Source organism: Moschus berezovskii, chromosome 7 (assembly GCF_049115385.1).
Source record: "Moschus berezovskii isolate FMDL1 chromosome 7, NW_MosBer_1.0, whole genome shotgun sequence".
Taxonomy (NCBI): Eukaryota; Metazoa; Chordata; class Mammalia; order Artiodactyla; family Moschidae; genus Moschus; species Moschus berezovskii.
The window spans coordinates 12,910,248-12,928,365 of NC_142466.1; the positions used below are offsets into that span (position 1 = coordinate 12,910,248).

General features: G+C 45.7%; 1 protein-coding gene across 2 annotated transcripts in view; it reads right to left on the reverse strand.

Moving 5' to 3' along the window:
* Nucleotides 1-17,655, reverse strand: part of GATA4 (GATA binding protein 4) — a 48,337-nt gene extending 30,682 nt beyond the window's left edge. For both annotated transcript variants that reach the window (XM_088837648.1, XM_055427929.2), the window contains exon 1: nt 17,040-17,655. In XM_088837648.1, the coding sequence (XP_088693774.1) occupies nt 17,040-17,655 (616 nt within the window). The remainder of the gene's footprint in view (nt 1-17,039) is intronic.
* Nucleotides 17,656-18,118: the final 463 nt, after the last annotated feature.

Genomic DNA, 18,118 nt, shown 5'->3' on the forward strand with positions numbered 1-18,118 from the left:
ATCCAGCAATTCCACTTCTGGGTATATTCCCAAAAGAAGTGAAAGCAGGTACTCAGATTTTGGTACATCTGTGGGCAAAGAGCACGATTCACAACAGTCGAAAGGAAGAATGACCCAAGTGTCCATCAACAGGTGAATGGATAAATAAAATGTGGTCTATCCGTGCAATGGAATATTATTCAGTATTTGAAAGGAAGAAAAGGGACTTCATTGGTTGTCCAGCGGTTAAGACTCTGTACTTCCTATGTGGAGGCATGGGTTCAATCCCTGGTCAAGGAACTAAGTTAAGATCCAATGTGCCATGTGGTGCTGCCAAAAAAGGAAGGAAATTCTGGCAGAGGCTTACAACATGAATGGGCCCTGTGGACATGTGCTGTGTGAAATAATCCAGACCCAAAAGGACAAACACTGTATGACTCCACTTACATGAGGTAACTAGAATGGTCAAGTTCCGAGGGACAGAAAGGAGAATGGTGGTTGCCAGGGGCTGGGAGGAAGAGGGAAAATGTATACAGAGTTTCATTTGGGGGAGATGAAAAAGTTCTGGAGATGGAAGTGGTGATGGACGTGTGGACATGTGGGTGCACTTAGTGCCACTGAAATGATAGCTAACAACTGTCAGAATGGCCAATCTTATGCTGTGCATATTTTACAACAGTTAATACAAAAGGTGCATACAGGGAAGTGAAAGACTTTCAGTCCTAAATTTGAGTTGGAAGTATTAGCTTCACCACACTATGTATTTTATCTTATCTTTAGGTGGACAGGGGAAGTATTTCCTATCTCTCTATATTGAATGACTCATCCAATAGCAAAGAGCTCAACTAGCAGAGCCAACTCTAAGAGTGGTGTCCAAACACCATTTCTCATTAAAAGGAGCCAGTGTTTCTTGGAGACATGGCCAAACCCAGGTCTGGGAGGAGGAAGTGCATAAGAAGAACTTGGAACATTTTATAGTATGCAAATCAGGAAAGGATCAAGCCAAGATTTTGTCAAAAGACCTAAGGAGACAATTTGAACAAGTTCCCTCTGGCAAAGACGGGGCAGAGTGAGCATCAATTAGGGTAAGGACATAGACTAAAACACATCAAGTATGTTTAAATCCATGAGTTCTTAATTATACTAGAAAGCTTTTATTTCACTGGTAATCTTGGAAAGGATGCAAGTGAATGAATTCATTATTTTGAACATTGAAAAGTAAAGTGAAAGAAGCAAGCATTTATCCTACCTTTCTTATATAAACTGTATCTCAGAGTAACCAAATATTTGATAAATTAAAGTCTTTTTGCTGTTATAGATGTATTTCAGCTAATAAATGAAGAAGGAATGAGAGTATTAGAATGTCACCATTTGCAACCCCCAATGAAATAACAGATCTAGGCAATGACCACCAGCTATTGAACGTAATCTAGACAATTTTTCCAATCACAGATTTACACAAAAAATCGGGGATGGGGGTCCTCTCTCATGGTGCAGTGGCTAAGAATCCGCCTGCCAATGCAGGGAGCACGGGTTCAAGCCCTGGTCCAGGAAGATCCCACATGCCTCGGAGCAGCTAAGCCCAAGAGCCACAACTACTAAGCCTTCATGCTACAACTATAGAAGCCTATGCATTCTAGAGCCTGTGCACTGCAAAAAAGAGTAGCCGCTACTCTCCGCAGCTAGAGAAAGCCTACTCACTGCAATGAAGATCCAGCACAACCAAACACAAATAAAGAATTAGTTTTAAAAAAAAAAACATGGGACAGAGAAACTCATTAAATGAAGGGAATGAAATCAAAAAAATCCAGGTTGTGGGGAAACCTAATGGAAAAGCCTAGTTTCTTTAGCAAATACTGCTGCTGTTCATTTGCTAAGTCATGTCCAACTCTCTGTGACCCCATGGACTCATTTCACCACGCTCCTCTGTCTATGGGATTTCCCAGGTAAGAACACTGGAGTGGGTGCCATTTCCTTCTCCAGGGATCTTCCCAGACCAGGAATCGAACCCGCATCTCCTGCATTGGCAGGCAGATTCTTTATCACTGAGCTACCAGGGAAGCCTAGCAAATATATTCCAAGAAAAAGAAGAGTGAAAGGGGGAACTACAGGTTAAAAGAGACTTAAGAGACATTAACAGAGGAAGTGAATGGACCTTATTTAGATCCGGATTTCAATAAACTGTTAAAGAAAATTAGACAAATGGGAAATCTGAACACCAACTGGATATTTAATATTAAGGTGTGATGGTTAATTTGTATCAAAGTGATGCTGATCCTCAGGCTACATTTCTTTCAGTGTCCTCATATCTTTTAGAGATATTTACAAAGTATTTAGAGATAAAATGATAACTTGTCTAGAATTTCCTTAAAAATAACATAGTATGAGGGATGGGGGAGATACAGATGAAATACAGCTGGTCTTGAGTGGACATTTGTTGAAGCTAACGGGATGAGTGTTTGCTGTTAAGTCACTTCAGTCGTGTCCCGACTCTTAGCGACCCCATGGACTGCAGCCCACCAGGCTCCTCCGTCCATGGCATTTTCCAGGCAAGAGTACTGGAGTGGGTTGCCATGAGTAGTTACTCTCAATTTTGCATACATTTGGAAATTAACATATTTTTAAAAATGTGTATGAAAGGCAAGAAGTGAGCTTGAAATCTTCATCTTCACCTCTAACACCTCTGGGAAGTAGGTGCTATGGCATCTGGCTTTGCACACCTGCATAAACAGTAATTTCCCCTGTCATTATCTGCTTTCCTATTCAGGACACTCCTGGTCCCTACATCTCACTTTCAGAGACAGAATCACTAAGAAGAGAGTGGGGTTACAAAAGAGGGTGGGACTCCACCTCTGAGGTCAGATTAGCCATATCCCCATCCTTCCTAGGGCAGGGAATCTGGGTTTGGGAACTAGAAGCAACCTGGGTTTTTGCTCCTTCTTCTACCTCGGCATGGACACAAGCCACACAGCCACACTGTGCCCGACTCTAAAGCACGCATAAACACACAACAGCTCCTCAGCATCCTATACGGTTTCTCTTCCTATCCATATGAGATCTTTCTCTAATTGGGAACAGGTGGGTGGCTCAGTCGTCAAGAATCTGCCTGTCAATGCAGGAGACACAGGATCCCTGGGTCAGGATGATCTCCTGGAGGAGGGCACGGCAACCTGCTCCAGTATTCTTGCCTAGGAAATCCCATGGAGAGAAGAGTCTGACGGGCTACAGTCCATGAGGTCCCAAAGACTCAGACAGAAATGCAGAGGGAAGGTTGTCACCACCTTGCAAGAGTGAGGCAAAAACTAAACAAACAAGAGCCACTAATTTTAACCTGTCTACACTATAACCAAAGTGAGAGATCCAAAATGCTACTTGAATCCTTCCACCGTCTAAGTCTTGCCTTCCCGCGGCCAAGTCTGAACTCTCCAGATGCCTCTGCTGGCTGCATGCTCCCCACGCTTCACCCTCAACACTGCAGAAAAGCCAACTCAAGAGCCTCAGCTTACCACGTCCTTTCCTCACAGGCAGCAAACTCCTAAACTTCTTTTCAGACCCCCTGTAGGAGTCCAGGCCTGCAGGAAGCGGGTCTCTACCAGTTTAAGCATCCTGGGCTCTCGAGGAACCCAGATTTACCCCGCTGAGTAAATCTGAGTAAATCTCAGTGTGCTCTCCACACACTGAGACCCTCACTTTTTTAATCTCCCCTGCCAGATGGTAAGATGTTGGGATGAAGAGACAACCTTGTTCATTTTCAATCTCCAAAGCCTAACAAGTGCTCAGCTCCCAGGAAGCAGGGAAAAAAAAAAATCTGTTGGCTGGTTGGCTGATGAGACAAATGATGTGTCTGTACTGGTGTCGGTAACAGAGCTCTACCCTCTGCAGGTCTCCAAGAACCTCAGGCAATGGGTTTCGTTAACAACAGAAAAACAAAACCAAAGGAACAACACACTGAGACCCCAACACTGGAGTCCTTTAACCCACGCTTTCCCACAGATGTTTTTACCTTTTCCTAAAGTGTTTGATTTTGTATAAGAAAAAATAAAATTAACCCATCAAACCTGAAATTTCAGATACCATTGCTTAAAATGGGGTTCTCAGGTGGCGCTCGTGGTAAAGAACCTGGCTGCCAAAGCAGGAGAACACAAGAGAATGTAAGCGAACGTTCGATCCCCGGGTCGGGAAGACCCCCTGGAGGTGGGTATGGCAACCCACCCCAGTATTCTTGCCTGGAGAATCCCATGGACAGAGAAGCCTGGTGGGTTATGGTCCATGGGGTCACAAAGAGTGGGACATGACTGAGGCTACTTAGCACACACACACACAGTCATGGAAACCTACACTACCAGAATGAATGAAATGGAATGGATGCCCAGCAAGCTCAGAAGATTACATGGACCACTGCTGTGAGGAAAGGCAAAGCCAGCAAACTATTGTCAAGGATGATGCCATCAGATCCTGGATTTTTTAAGATTATTTATTTCTTTCCACCACGCGGCCTGCAGGATCTTAGTTCCCTGACTAGGGTTTCCGTGTCTTTTTAATTTGGCTGTGCTGGGTCTTAGCTGTGGCACGTGGGCTTTTAGTTGCAGCATGCAGAATCTAGTTCACTGACCAGGGATTGAATCTGGGCCCCACACATTGGGAGCCTGGAGTCCGAAACACTGGACTGACACGGAATTCCCCAGACCCTGGATTTTTAAATACCCTTTTCTCACTATTTCTGTGCTCGGCCTGACTTCTTAACCTTGACAATGCAGACGCTCAAACTAAGAGAGGCTTAGTAAGTTGTCCAAAGTCACACAGCAGGAAGATGAGAGCATGAGACAGGATCGCAGGGACCCTTGGCGCCAGACTGATGTGCTTTCATCTCAATGACCTCCCCTTCTAAAAAGCGGGTTGAAAGCAGCACACTCATATTTCCCACATGTCAGAGCCTCGAAAATCAACACGTCCTGTCGCTGGTCACCTCACTTCAAGAGGGCAGCCACTTAAAACTTAGAAAAATGCCCTACCTTTAAAAGGGCTATGCATAACATACTGTAAGATTTGAAAACTTTGCTCCCATTTGATTGGCTATTACTGCCCATTCTTTCAGTCATTTTCCCAGTTTTCCTCTATTTAAAGCAGCGGTCCCCAAACTTTTTGGCACCAGGGTCTGTTTTCGTGGAAGACAGTTTTTCCACGGACGATGTAGGGGGAAGGTTTCAGGATGATTCAATCGCATTATGACATTTATTGTGCACTTTATGTCTATTCTTATGGAAATAATCATTTTTATTATTATTATGTCAGTTCCACCTTAGATCATCAGGTATTAGGTCCCAGAGGTTGGGGACCCCTGATTTAAGGGATCAGTCTTTAGGAGCCAGTCTGGGTCACTAATCTTATAAAAACTTTCTTCAATGTTTAAATAACTAAACAGTAACTTTTTATGACTGTTTAAATATATAGATATACACATGCCTGTATATGGTAACTAAGAAGTCAAGGATTAATGCCTAACAGTGGTTATCTTTGGATGGTAAGATTACAAACTCTGTGCACTGGTTTATAAGAGTTTTTCATTTCTCCATGGTAAATACACACTGTTGAATAAAATAAAAATAATTAAGTTTTAGTGATACTATTTGGGGAAAAAAAAAACAAAACACCTTTTTCTGAAGCCATCTTTGACCTGGAAAATATTTTCTTTTCTCAAATAAGCAGTATTTCCCTATTAAATGTATACTCAGAGAGAACCACATTCTTCATTTAGGGTCAAGTTAAGTTCTCTCTATATGCTAGCGAAAGGTTTTATTTGTTGTTTGTTTTCCCCGCCTACTCAATTTTGATGGGTAACCTGCATTATTGCCTCTCTTTACCTGGTTTGATTTATGATCTTGGAAGTCAGGTCATTCTCTGCTGGGTCGAAGAAAGAAGGGAAAAAAAAAAGGTCTCCCCACCTAATACCTGATAAAATATCTGAAAAGGTCATTGCAGACCTTGACAGAAACACATACGACTTCAACCCAATCTGATAAAAGAGCAACTTGAAAACTTTTATCAGAAGAAAATGTAACTTGCCATTTCCCAGCTCAATTGACTGAACTGTGTTTTAAATCTGAAATGACAGACATCATAAGATAGGAAAAGCTGCAGATAAGAAGCCAAATTGGGTTGTCTTGAATCAGATCGGATTGTCTGCCTGGGTTCAAACTCCCACACCTGCTCTGAGTGTGTCAATGAGAGTCTCTTGGCATGGTCCCCGAGGGGTTTGGAAACATTGCAAAAGTGGTGAACTTTGAGACTTCAGCGTTTATTCTGCGATTATAATTAACCTGCTCACCAGTTGCTATCGATCAATACTGAATCGCGCTGATAAAGTCTGACTGGATTTCTAGAAGTAGAAATAGAGATTTAAACTAGTAAGAAAAAAAGGAAGATCAAAAAAATACATTAAGGACCGAATTCAATTTTAAGAAGTAAAACTGGATCCGTGACTGAGGAATCTCAAAGCCTGTAGCTTAATAATCCTCAAAACTTCCCACCAAATTCTGGTGGGAACTCCTTGATTTCTCATCCTCCAAAAATAAAGTCAATCTATGACGATTCAACACAGAGTGACAGCCTTGCTTTCTTTGTTCATTCCACTTGCAAAGGGTGAACCAAATGGAATGGGCTACCTGTCTCCTTTGACAGAAAAAAAAAAAAAAAAAGATTATTTAAAGACATGAAGGCAATCTGAGGGCTCTCGCAAAGTACTGAAGGCCAGAAAACCCAATTCCCTTCATTCAGATAAGAGGCTTGAATATCCTGGCTCAGTTCTGATTACAGAGCGGTAATAGATAAAACCCTAGGCCCCCTGCCAGAAACGAGAAAGCTTCTACTGATGGCTTCTGTGATCAGCTCAGACCAAGTCCACGGGCTTTTCCAGCCTAGGGTGTTATCCACTATCTTGATCCAGGCCTCTATTCACATGTCCACTAACCAATATAATTACTGTGATTCCCCTCTTTCTTTCTCAGCTCTGACCTTCAAGGAAGAGGCAATACAGAGAATACAAAGAAAAGGCAATACATAAAACTGTAATTTTCTTTAAGGAAAGGGATTTCTGTGAGAGGCATATGGTTTTGCCCTTCTTCTGTAGCCAACGGTCCGCAGGAATAAGAAGAATTTTCTAGTTTGGAGGGTCTCAATTCTGGGCACTCTCTCTTTTAATTCTCTACACACCCAAATCAGGATGCTGAAAGGAAGCTGCTGTGAGGCAGGGACTCCCGGCATAGCGAGTTCTGCAGTGTCAGAGTGAGATGGAGAGACAGCGGCTGGAAACAGGGAAACACAGGGGAGAAGCCACGGTGGGGAGACAGGGCAGGTGGAGAACAAAGTAACACACACTCCTGAAGTTGACCTGAGGCCTTTGACCACTGCAGACCTTCTGGATCTGAAAGGATGCGCGCCCTTAAACTTGGCAAGTGAAGGTGGCAAACGGGGAGAAAGCATGTTCCTGGAAATTGAGACTTACCTGGGTTCTAAGCCAGACCTACTGTTTGCTACCAGAGAGAACTGGGACAGGTTAATCTTTCTGAGCACCAGTTTCCTCTTCTGCAAGATGGAGATCACAGTATCTAATTCTCAAGAAGAACTTACAAGTCCCTCTCACCTGACAACTTCCTCAGGGAATGGATTCAGCTTATTTGCATATATGCACAATGTGCTGTGTGCTGTGCTTAGTCACTCAATCATGTCCAACTCTTTGCAACCCCATGGACTGTAGCCTGCCAGGCTCCTCTGTCCATGGGGATTCTCTAGACAAGAACACTGGTGTGGGTTGCAATGTCTGTTTCCAGAGGATCTTCCCAACCCAGGGATCGAACCGGGATCTCCTGCATTACAGGTGGATTCTTTACCAACTGAGCTATAAGGGAAGCCCCATATGCATGATAAAGGCATTGTATGTGTGTGTGTGTGTGTGTATTACAAGATATAGGTTCCTATCCCTAAAATGTTGTTAGCTGGTTTCCAAACATTAATGTACCCAAACTTGTAAAATTCTTTTGTATAAATTAAAATACTTCAGAGGTTACTCTTATTATAACCCCATTCATATTATCTTCCCTTACCTTCTTTAGAAAGAAACAGAAGAACAGCTCTAAACAGAAGAATAGTATTATTACCCAATAAAACATTTAAATAATCCTGCCTGGAGAGTGTTACCTGAGACCACTTCATGGGCCGTGGCAGGGCAATAAACAGAGTGATACTTTCCAAGCCACGAGAGAGACTTATCACCCGCAACTTACGCAGGACTGCAGGTCAAAGAAGTCACCAGCAGACAGAAACTTTTGGATGTCCAAAAGGCCCCTTCAAGATCTTAAAACAACAGTATCCCAGGACCTGGAAGAATTGCCCACTTCTAGAGCAAAGCAATGGAAAAACCAGGGGTCCTTTCTCTTTCTTAAGCAAACAGAAGCAACAACATTTGCAACCTGCTTCAGCTCTAAGTTCAGTACACCTTAAATGTCTTAAAAGGACAGGCTGAAAAGAAGTGGTTAAAAGACTTACTTACCTGGCCCTGGATCTTCCCTGGTGGCTCAGATGGTAAAGCGTCTGCCTACCATGTGGGAGACCTGGGTTCGATCCCTGGGTCAGGAAGATCTCCTGGAGAAGGAAGTGGCAACCCACTCCAGTACTCTTGCCTGGAAAATCCCATGGATGGTGGAACCTGGTAGGCTACAGTCCATGGGGTTGCAAAGAGTCTGACACGACTGAGCAACTTCACTTTCACTTTTCACCTTGCCCTGGAGGAAGGTAATTTGGTTTTCTAACACAATCCCATCACTGCCCTGGGTTATTAGTTTTTCTGGTTCTAGCCCCAATATAATCTGAGTGAGAAGTACCCACACCAAGAATGGTGGCCAGTGTATGTACCAGTGAGGGCATCTTAGAAAGTCACGTCAGTTGCGGGGGTCGGGGAGTGGTATCTGACAATTGCGGACTGAGATCTGCTTCCAAAAGACATTACTGAGGGTTGGATAAGGGTTTTTGGACCCCTCAGTAAAGCAATCACCTGTTGGATAAGCAAAAATCAAAAGCCACATTCAATAAACAACAATTTATGTTTTAAAGTGCTTTTCCTGTGCATTAAACTCTAAATATAGAACCCTATTTTTTTTTAAAGAAGGGAGACTTTCAGAAAGTTAATTCATGAGTACTTATGTGTCTTTAAATTTTTAATTGGTTTAGTGTTTTTTAACTGGTGATACAGTCATGACTCAAAATTAGAAAGGTTCCATGTGCATGCCCATGTCCACAGCAGCACTACTCACAAGTCAAGAGGAGGAGACAACTTGTGTCCCTGACAGATGAAAACACACAATGGAATGCTGTTCAGCATTAAAAGGAAAGGAAATTATATCACAGGCTACAACATGGGTGAAACTGGAGGACGTTCCGTTGCTGCTGCTATTAGTTACTCAGGGTTCAACTCTTTGTGATCCCATGGATTTTGTAAATTGCCATGGAATTTTCCAGGCAAGAATACTGGAATGGGTAGCCATTCCCTTCTCCAGGGATCGAACCCGCATCTCCTGCATTACAGGTGGATTCTTTACCACTGAGCCACCAGGGAAGACCATGAGTGAAATTAGCCAGTCACACAAAGATGAATACTGTTTGATTTCCACTTACATGAGGGATCTAAAGTAGTCAAAATCATGGAGACAGAAAGGCAGTTACCAAGGGCCGGTAGGGAGGTGAAATTTGGAGTTGCTGTTTGATGGGTATAGAGTTTCAGTTTTGCAAGACAAAAAAAAAATTCTGAAAATCTGTTTTACAATAATTTAAGCGGGCAGGAGGAGAAGGGGACGGCAGAGAATGAGATGGCTGGATGGCATCACCGACTCGATGGACATGAGTTTGAGTGAACTCCAGGAGTTGGTGATGGACAGGGAGGCCTGGCGTGCTGTGATTCATGGGATCGTGGAGAGTCGGACACGACTCAGCAACTGAACTGAACTGAACTGAAAAACAACTTAGGCATTCCAGGTGGCTCAGCGGTAAAGAATCCATCGGTCAATGTAGGAGATGCGGGTTCAATCCCTGAGTTCCGAAGATCCCCTGGAGGAAGAAATGGCAATTCACTCTAGTATTCCTGCCTGGGAACTTCCATGGACAGAGGATCCTGGTGGGTTGAAGTCCATGGGGTCACAAAGAGTTGGACATGACTGAGCATTCACATACAACAATACTGCTGAACTGTATACTTAAAACGGAGAAGGCAATGGCAAGCCACTCCAGTACTCTTGCCTAGAAAATCCCATGGATGGAGGAGCCTGGTAGGCTACAGTCCATGGGGTCACTAAGGGTCGGACACGACTGAGCGCTTCACTTTCACTTTTCACTTTCATGCATTGGAGAAGGAAATGGCAACCCACTCCAGGGTTCTTGCCTGGAGAATCCCAGGGACGGGGGAGCCTGGTGGGCTTCCGTCTATGGGGTCACACAGAGTCGGACACGACTGAAGTGACTTAGCAGCAGCAGCAGCAGTACACTTAAAAATGGTTCAGATGGTAAAGGAAATCAACTCTGAATATTCATTGGAAGAACTGTTGCTGAAGCTGAAGCTCCAATACTTTGACCACCTGAAGAACCAACTCATTGGAAAAGACCCTGATGCCGGGAAAGACTGAGGGGCTAAGGAGAAGGGGCGACAGACGATGAGATGGTTAGATGGCATCACTGACTCAATGCACATGAATTTGAGCAAATTTTGGGAGATAGTGGAGGATAGAGGAGCCTGGTATGCTGCAGTCCATGGTGTCGAAAAGAGACGTGACTTAGCCCCTGAACAACAACAAAATGGTAAAAAACAAAACAAATAAACTTTCACTTTAACTTCCCTGGATGTTAAATGTGTTTTCTTGTTATTTAATGGGTTAATAAAGCTCAAAAATGACAATGAAAAACAGTTAAGATGGTTAAAAACTCAAAAAGTTCCAAGGCAAATATGGTGAAAGTCCTTTTCCCCTCGCCCCCCATCCCAATGGGCAAGCATTGTTATAAATTCCTTGTGAATAGTTCCACAGAGAAATTAAACATTTTCAAATGTACATAATCTTTTCTTGTGCTTTTTTTAAAAAATACAAATACACACACATCCTGCACTTATAAATGTCTTGGAGAGGATTCCAAGATTATTTTAAGTTCGTTGCATAATGAACTTTCTAACTTTTTCTGGAGAGCTTTTTGCATATTCAAAGAATAGCAATTCTTTTTTTTTCTAAACAGTGTTAATTTTTTTGAACTTCCTAAATTTTTACACTGACAAGATATCCTACTGTTTGTATGCACCATATGTAGGCAAACAGTCCCCTAATAATGCACGTTTAGATTACTTCCAATTTTGGTTGGAATAATTATTTCCAATGACAAACAGCACTGCAACTAACATATGCCCTTATATTTGCAGAATCAATTTCTAGAAGTTAAATTTCCAGGTCAAGGGTATCAGTTTTGTAATTTGTCAGACATCACAAAGGGCTCTCCATAAAGGTTGTACCAATTTTCACTTCCATCCACAGGTATCAGAGTTCCTGTTTCCCCACCTCACAGTATGTTTGTTTTCTTAGCTCATTTAAGGTTAAAAAAAAAAAAAATAGGGAGGGATACCAAAGAAAGTGTTATCTAAAACCGTCTCCCGTGCATCATTCTACCTGAGTGCTTAGAAAGTACCTAGCAAATGTGGCTTGACCTTTCGATGGGACACAATTGGGCAGGTGACAAATCTTACTAGAAGCAGTGACACACCCCTGGCTCCCCCACACACACCTTCCCCATTTAATTGGTTCTCAAGTCAGCACCACAGTCCAGCCCCAGCTCTGACTGACCTGCTCGGGGTGGTAACCGGAAAGTTAAACAACTTTGGTTTCTCAAAGACTGACGAATCATTCTCTAGCCAAACAAGCTACTCACGAGTCTATCTCACAGAGTTCTCTACATAAATGAACTGGCTCAGAAAGCAACTGGCTTTGTTGATAAGCAGTTACCAAAAGATTCCAAGAGTTTTTTGTTTATGGTGTAGGTTTGTGGAACTCACTAACCGACACCATAAACAAACTCTTAGAATACAGCGAATAAAACAAAGCTTTCAAAGAAATCTCTGGCTAACACTGAGTGTTATACATGCATTTTGTTGTATCGTTATTTTTTTTTTAATCAACCCTTAAAATGATTCTAAATTGTTGAGATCCTTTAAAAATATAATCACTTGCTTTTCTATTACACAAAAGAATTATTATTCCATCATAAAATATATTTCCATAGCTTTCCAATAACATCTATCACAATGTTATTTTAAGATATATTTACATGTAATTTCCAGTTTCCTTTTCAGTCTTAACAAGCATTAACTGGTACAAAAATCAACTTTATTGTGGTGTAATGTGCACACAATAAAATACTCCCATTTTATTTATTTTTGGCAATTTATTTTATATACTCCCATTTTATTTAATTTTTTATTCAAGGCCTCACAGCTTGTAGGATCTTAGTTCCCCAACCAGGGACTGAAGCCACACTCTGGCAGTGAAAGTATGGCGTCCTAACCACTGGACCACCAGGGAATTCTCAATGCTCCCATTCTATTAGTACCTGCCCATGAGTTCTGACAAATGGATATCCCTACTTAACAGCTGTGAGTGGGTTCTCGCCAAGGAGACAGCTATATCATCCTGCCACAGCTAACTCACACGCACACATACATGGACCTAAGCCCTTGAACACAGCTCCACTGGCAGATGGTCACGCAGTGTATCCTTAAGAACTTTCAGTGCCCACATTCCATTTCAACACCTACAGTCCCATGTGTGAAAGTGTTCTTCTCAAGCCTAGTATCTGCTCACATAGAGCAACACATTTAAAGGCCACAGATTTTTTTGTTTTAAACCTTTTGGCCATGTTGTGTGGCGTGTGGGATCTTATTCCCCAACCGGGGATCAAACCTATGCCCTCTGCAGTGGAAGTTCAGAGTCTGAACCACTGGGCCACCTGAGAAGTTCTTAAAGGCCATAGGCTCTTGCGTTTTAGATACCTGTACACAGTTTCTCTCTCTAAACTTCTCTTACCCACCCTGAGACTTCTCCACCCGAAACTGTTCCAGTGGTTTCCCAAGGTTTCAAGGACCCTCTCCCACCTGACTTACTCCTCCCCATGGCCCTCCAGTTGGCCTCTTCAGCAGCCAAAGTGTGTGGTTTGACCTGGGCAGAGGACTGTGGCAACTCCCTCTTGGATCTCCACTGAAATATTTGCTAAGTGCCCAGCCTCTACCAGGCACTTAAACACAAGTGAGACTCTGTGCCTGGCCTCAGTAAGGTCATACAATTCCATTAGTGTGGCCTAATTCATGAACTCAATGGTGTGTCACGCACATATTGAACTTGGAATGAATTAAAGTTTATATACATTGCAGTCAAGGCAGAGTAATTCCTTCCACCTGAAGTCCAGAGCTCTACAAAGGCCCTTGTTTGCTTTTATTACTTTGGGTTTTCCCTTATTCCAATAACCAAAAAAGAAGAACTCTGGCACGATGTGAACTATTGTTAATATTAACGCTTAATACTTCATGGAAAATAAAAGTATTTGTTTCTTTCTCCTCACTGAAATTGAAAACAGTTTCTGAGTGAAGGGTGAGTTAGTCTGTGTGGTTTTACCTATAGTGATAAATATATTATTCAAACAAAAACCAAATTGGGTTGTATTATTCCATGGTACCAGGCTATGCGACTTGTAAATGAGGGCATATATTTTATTAATCTTTTTTTTCAAATTGCAGGCACTTTTCCTGGTAAAGTTCTATTTACCCTTCAATGCCAAGTGCAGACAGTACCACCCTGGTGAAGGCTTCCAGGTTCCTAGACAGAAGGGAGGCACACCTCTGTCATCTCTCCTCTGCTATCACTTCATGGCCATAGCTCCCTGAGTCACTCACTGGCCTTCGTGTGTCTTTAGGGTGATCAACCATCCCCATTTGTTAGGGCCTCTCCTAGGTTTAGCACGAAACATTCCCAATCCTAAAAAAAAAAAACAAAACAAAACCCAGTCTTGAGAAAATCAGAACTGGTCCCTCTGCATGATAGCGAGTGACTGTTTAATAAAATAGCCATCATTTCTGAGATGCCGAGGCCAAGTACTTCACAAACATTACAGTATTTTTCTACTTTAATAAAATATTAAAAGGAGTTACAATCATCTCATTTTACAGAAAAAGAGAGGAGGCTTAGAGAGGTGAGTACTTTGCCCAAGATCGCAGGGGCGCCTGGACCTGAATCTCGATTTGCATTTGTCACACCCCCACACTGTATTGGGCTGTTGTCATTTTATTGTCCGGCTCTTTGTGACCCACGGAGTGTAGCCCACCAGGCTCCTCTGTCCATGGGATTTCCCAAGCAAGAATACTGGAGTGGGTTGCCATTCCCTTCTCCAGCAGACCTTTTCCACCCAGGGACTGAGCCTGTGTCTCCTTCATTGGCAGACGGGTTCTTTACTGCTGCGCTACCAGGGAAGCCCTTCATTGGGTCTTAGGACCTGGGGTTCATGCCACACAGCAAGCTCTCAAAAAATGTGGAATCCGTCTTCATCCTTCTACCACTCAGCACCGGTTAACATGCAAGTGATGGTCCTTATTAAAGCTACAAGGCATTTACAGGGAGGCTCACGTGGCGGGAGGAGCATATAAAAAGCACATGTACACATGCTGCTGTTAACTGGCTTTGATAGAAGCGCCACTGGAGAACATACTGGAGATGTGAACGCCAACCAATTCAACATGCCTCCTCCCCTCACACAGATAACATGGACCCTTTCGTAACTTGACCACTTAAAACACTTGGCTGTGCACAGAAGAGAAAATCCAACTGCTTGGCCAGACCCACTGGCTGTCTTCAGGTGGGACATGCTGAACGAGCAGGACACAGCACAAAGCACACTACTCAGCAAGGATGCCATCTTTAAAGGTCAGCTTGCTGACAATGGAATTCGGGAAACTTGACTGACTCCAATACTTTCCTCCTGCCTGGTAGGGGTTACCTTTCTGAATCTAAATGCTCACAGGGTGCACTTTTTTTTTTTTTAACATTTTTTAATGTTTAAACAGTACTTTTTTTTTTTTTTTTAACATTGCTGCAGCTTTAATTCTCATGACCACAAACTGTCCCCCATCTTTGGATTTCAGACTTCTCTTTCTTCTTTTAACACCAAATTCTCAGTCCAAGATTTAGGAAGCAATCTCTCCAGCCCACTCCCAAGTTTAAAGAAGTAAAACTATGTGAACCATTCATTTTTAAAATGGGAGTTCTAGAATGAGTTCTAGAGAGAACTCAGGAGAGTTCCAAGAATGGGAGGCTGGAGGGCCCCACCCCTAGTACGCCCACCTCCAACTACCATTGTATGGAGATGCTGCCAAGCAATCTCTCAAGGTCCTCCCAGAGGCTAGCAGCCTGGGGGAGGGGGCTCCATCTCCCTGGGGATGGGGGGAGGTGCCGTCTGGCTCCCCCATTAGGGGGAGGGGGAAACTGGGTTAATCAGTTTACCTAAGATGTGTATTTGGTCCGACACCCCTAAGGACCTTCCTAGGCCACCCACGGTCAGCGAATAATTTTAAACCTTCAAAGCCTGGATCCTTCTTGGAGCCAGCCCAAGACTGGAAACCTGAGAGGGACAAAGCTTTCCTCTTCAAAGTGAGAACAAATGTGAAAGGATTTAGCACTTAGTAGGCAGTCAGTAAATGTTAACTTTATTTCTCAAGTCTGGGCTTCCCCTCCCCCTCTAAAGCCACTTCTATCCAAACCCAAGTCTATCCCTTCCTGAAATTCCACAGGACCAAAGGACATTTGAATTCTGAATTAGTGGTGCCACTTCCTTTTCCTCTCAGCACGGAAGCCCTTCCTGGGACTTCATTCTGTTCATCTGTAAATCAGGCCAAGGGGTACACATGTGCTGTCCTTGTCACGTCTGACATTCAAAGGAACTATAACATTGTGCCCGCTACAATTATAACTTCTAACCCCAGCGCTAGGGACAGGAGGAGGCTGAACACGTGGACCTGCGGCACAGTCTCCACAGGTGGGCGTTATAAAGAAGCACCTGTGTGCCAGGACACCCACCTGGGGACCGCTTCTAACGCAGCCCTGGGCACCTCCGTCTGGCCGACCAGCCCAAGGTCACAATATGCTCTGGCCCTGAGATATGACCCAGAGCCACACCCCTGGCACTGGTCCCAGTTCAACCCATCTCCATAGCTGTGCTCAGTCGCTCAGTCCTGTCTGACTCTCTGTGACCCCACGGACTGCAGCCCGCCAGGCTCCTCTGTTCATGGGGGTTCTCCAGGCAAGAATACTGGAGTGGCTTGCCATGCCCTCCTCCGGGGCATCTTCCCCACCCAGGGATCGAACCCAGGTCTTCCTCATTGCAGGCGGATTCTGTACCGTCTGAGCCACCAGGGAAGCCCTCTCCATTGCGAGGGTCCCTCATTTGTTCCCGGTGTGAAATACCCAACAGGAAAATCTACCGCCCAGAGGGATCCTCCAACTGAGCCGCCAAATGGGGCCAGAAGATGTTGGGCCCAAGCCATGGAATGAGTTCCCTGCGGAGGACTGAGAGGAGGTGGGAGAAGAAACCCGGTGGTCTCGGCGCTGTACACCAGGGGCGCCCGGTGGCCTCCCCAGTCACCCAAAAATGGGCGCTGCCTGGGTGCACGGCGGCCCAGACACATCCTACGTCGGAGGCCGCGCGGAGGGCTCCCCCCAGCCCCTGCCACCCTGCAGTCGTCTCTCCCGCTCAGAAAAGGATGTAGAGGGCAGGCCCAATCTCACTGAACAGAATCTGGGCTCCTTGGAGCTGTGAGCTTCACCGCCACCATCACCCTGGCCGCCGGTTCGGTCTCCCAGTCTGCTTTCCCCGGAAACTCACGCATCGCTTCTATCTTCTGCCCCCACCCCAACCTATTTGTGAAAAATTGAACGCCCCAAACAGGGCTCAGGGCTGCCTCTGCTCCCGCCCCGGGTACTCGCGCGGCATGCAGCACTCACCGAGATTGGGGTGTCGCGCGGCGGGGTTGGCTCGGCCGGGGAGGCTGTGCAGGACCGGGCCGTCGAAGGGTCCGGCGGAGGCGGCGGCGGCCGCGGCCCAGGACGCGCCCACGTCGGCCATGTAGGCGGGGTAGGGGCTGGAGTAGGAGCCCGCGAAGCCGGCTCTCCCGTACTGCTCGCGGCCCGCCAGGCCCGCGCCCGCAGCCCCGCCGCCGCTGCTGTAGGCCGCGGCTTCCCGGGCGGCGGCGGCGGCGGCGGCGGCAGCCAGGGACCCCGTGGTGCCCGGGAAGGAGAAGCGCGGCGACACGGGCGGCGGGGTGTAGGCGGCTCCCTCCGCTCCCGCCTGGCTCCAGCCTGGGCTGCCCTGCTGCGTCCCGGGCCCCGCGCCCGACGGCGCGGCTCCCGAGCTGCCGCCCGAGGCGGCCCCGGAGGCCGCGCCCCCGCCTCCGCCCTGGAGGTAGGACAGGCCGAGCACCGAGGAGGGCACCCGCGGCGTGGGCACGTAGACAGGCGAGGACGCGGCGCCCGCGCCGTGCATGAAGGCCCCCGGGCCGCCCGCCTCGTAGGGCCCGGGAGGGGGGCCGTGGTTGGCGGCCATGGCCAGGCTCTGGTACATCGCCCCGCGCGCGCTCGCAGCGTCCGAGTCCTCGGGCCAAGGAGCAATGCGGAGAGAGGAAACAGTAACACAAAAATTAAAAAACAAAAAACGAATAACGTACAGGGGAGGGGTTGTCCAAAAACCCAAAGATCAAAAATCAAAGGTTAGAAAAAAAACACAAATCCTTCAAAAATATATACATATTAAATCCAGCGTTGAGCAAAAAGACTCTGAGGTTCTGGTTTACTCAGGAAAATCCCAGATTGAATTTGTGGTAGTTCCCCTTGGTGGTGGAGTTGGGGGGTGGGGGGCGAGTCCACTAAAGGTCCTAGAGGATCCGAAGGCGCGGGATGGCGCCTGGGCGCGGAGCTCCTGCAGGGTGACGCGGGCCGGCCCGTCGTCAGAACACCCCGGCCTGGGGCACAGGGTGCGGTAGGCTGGCTCCAAGGCTGAGGCCCGGGCCGGCTCCTTTCCTCCGAGA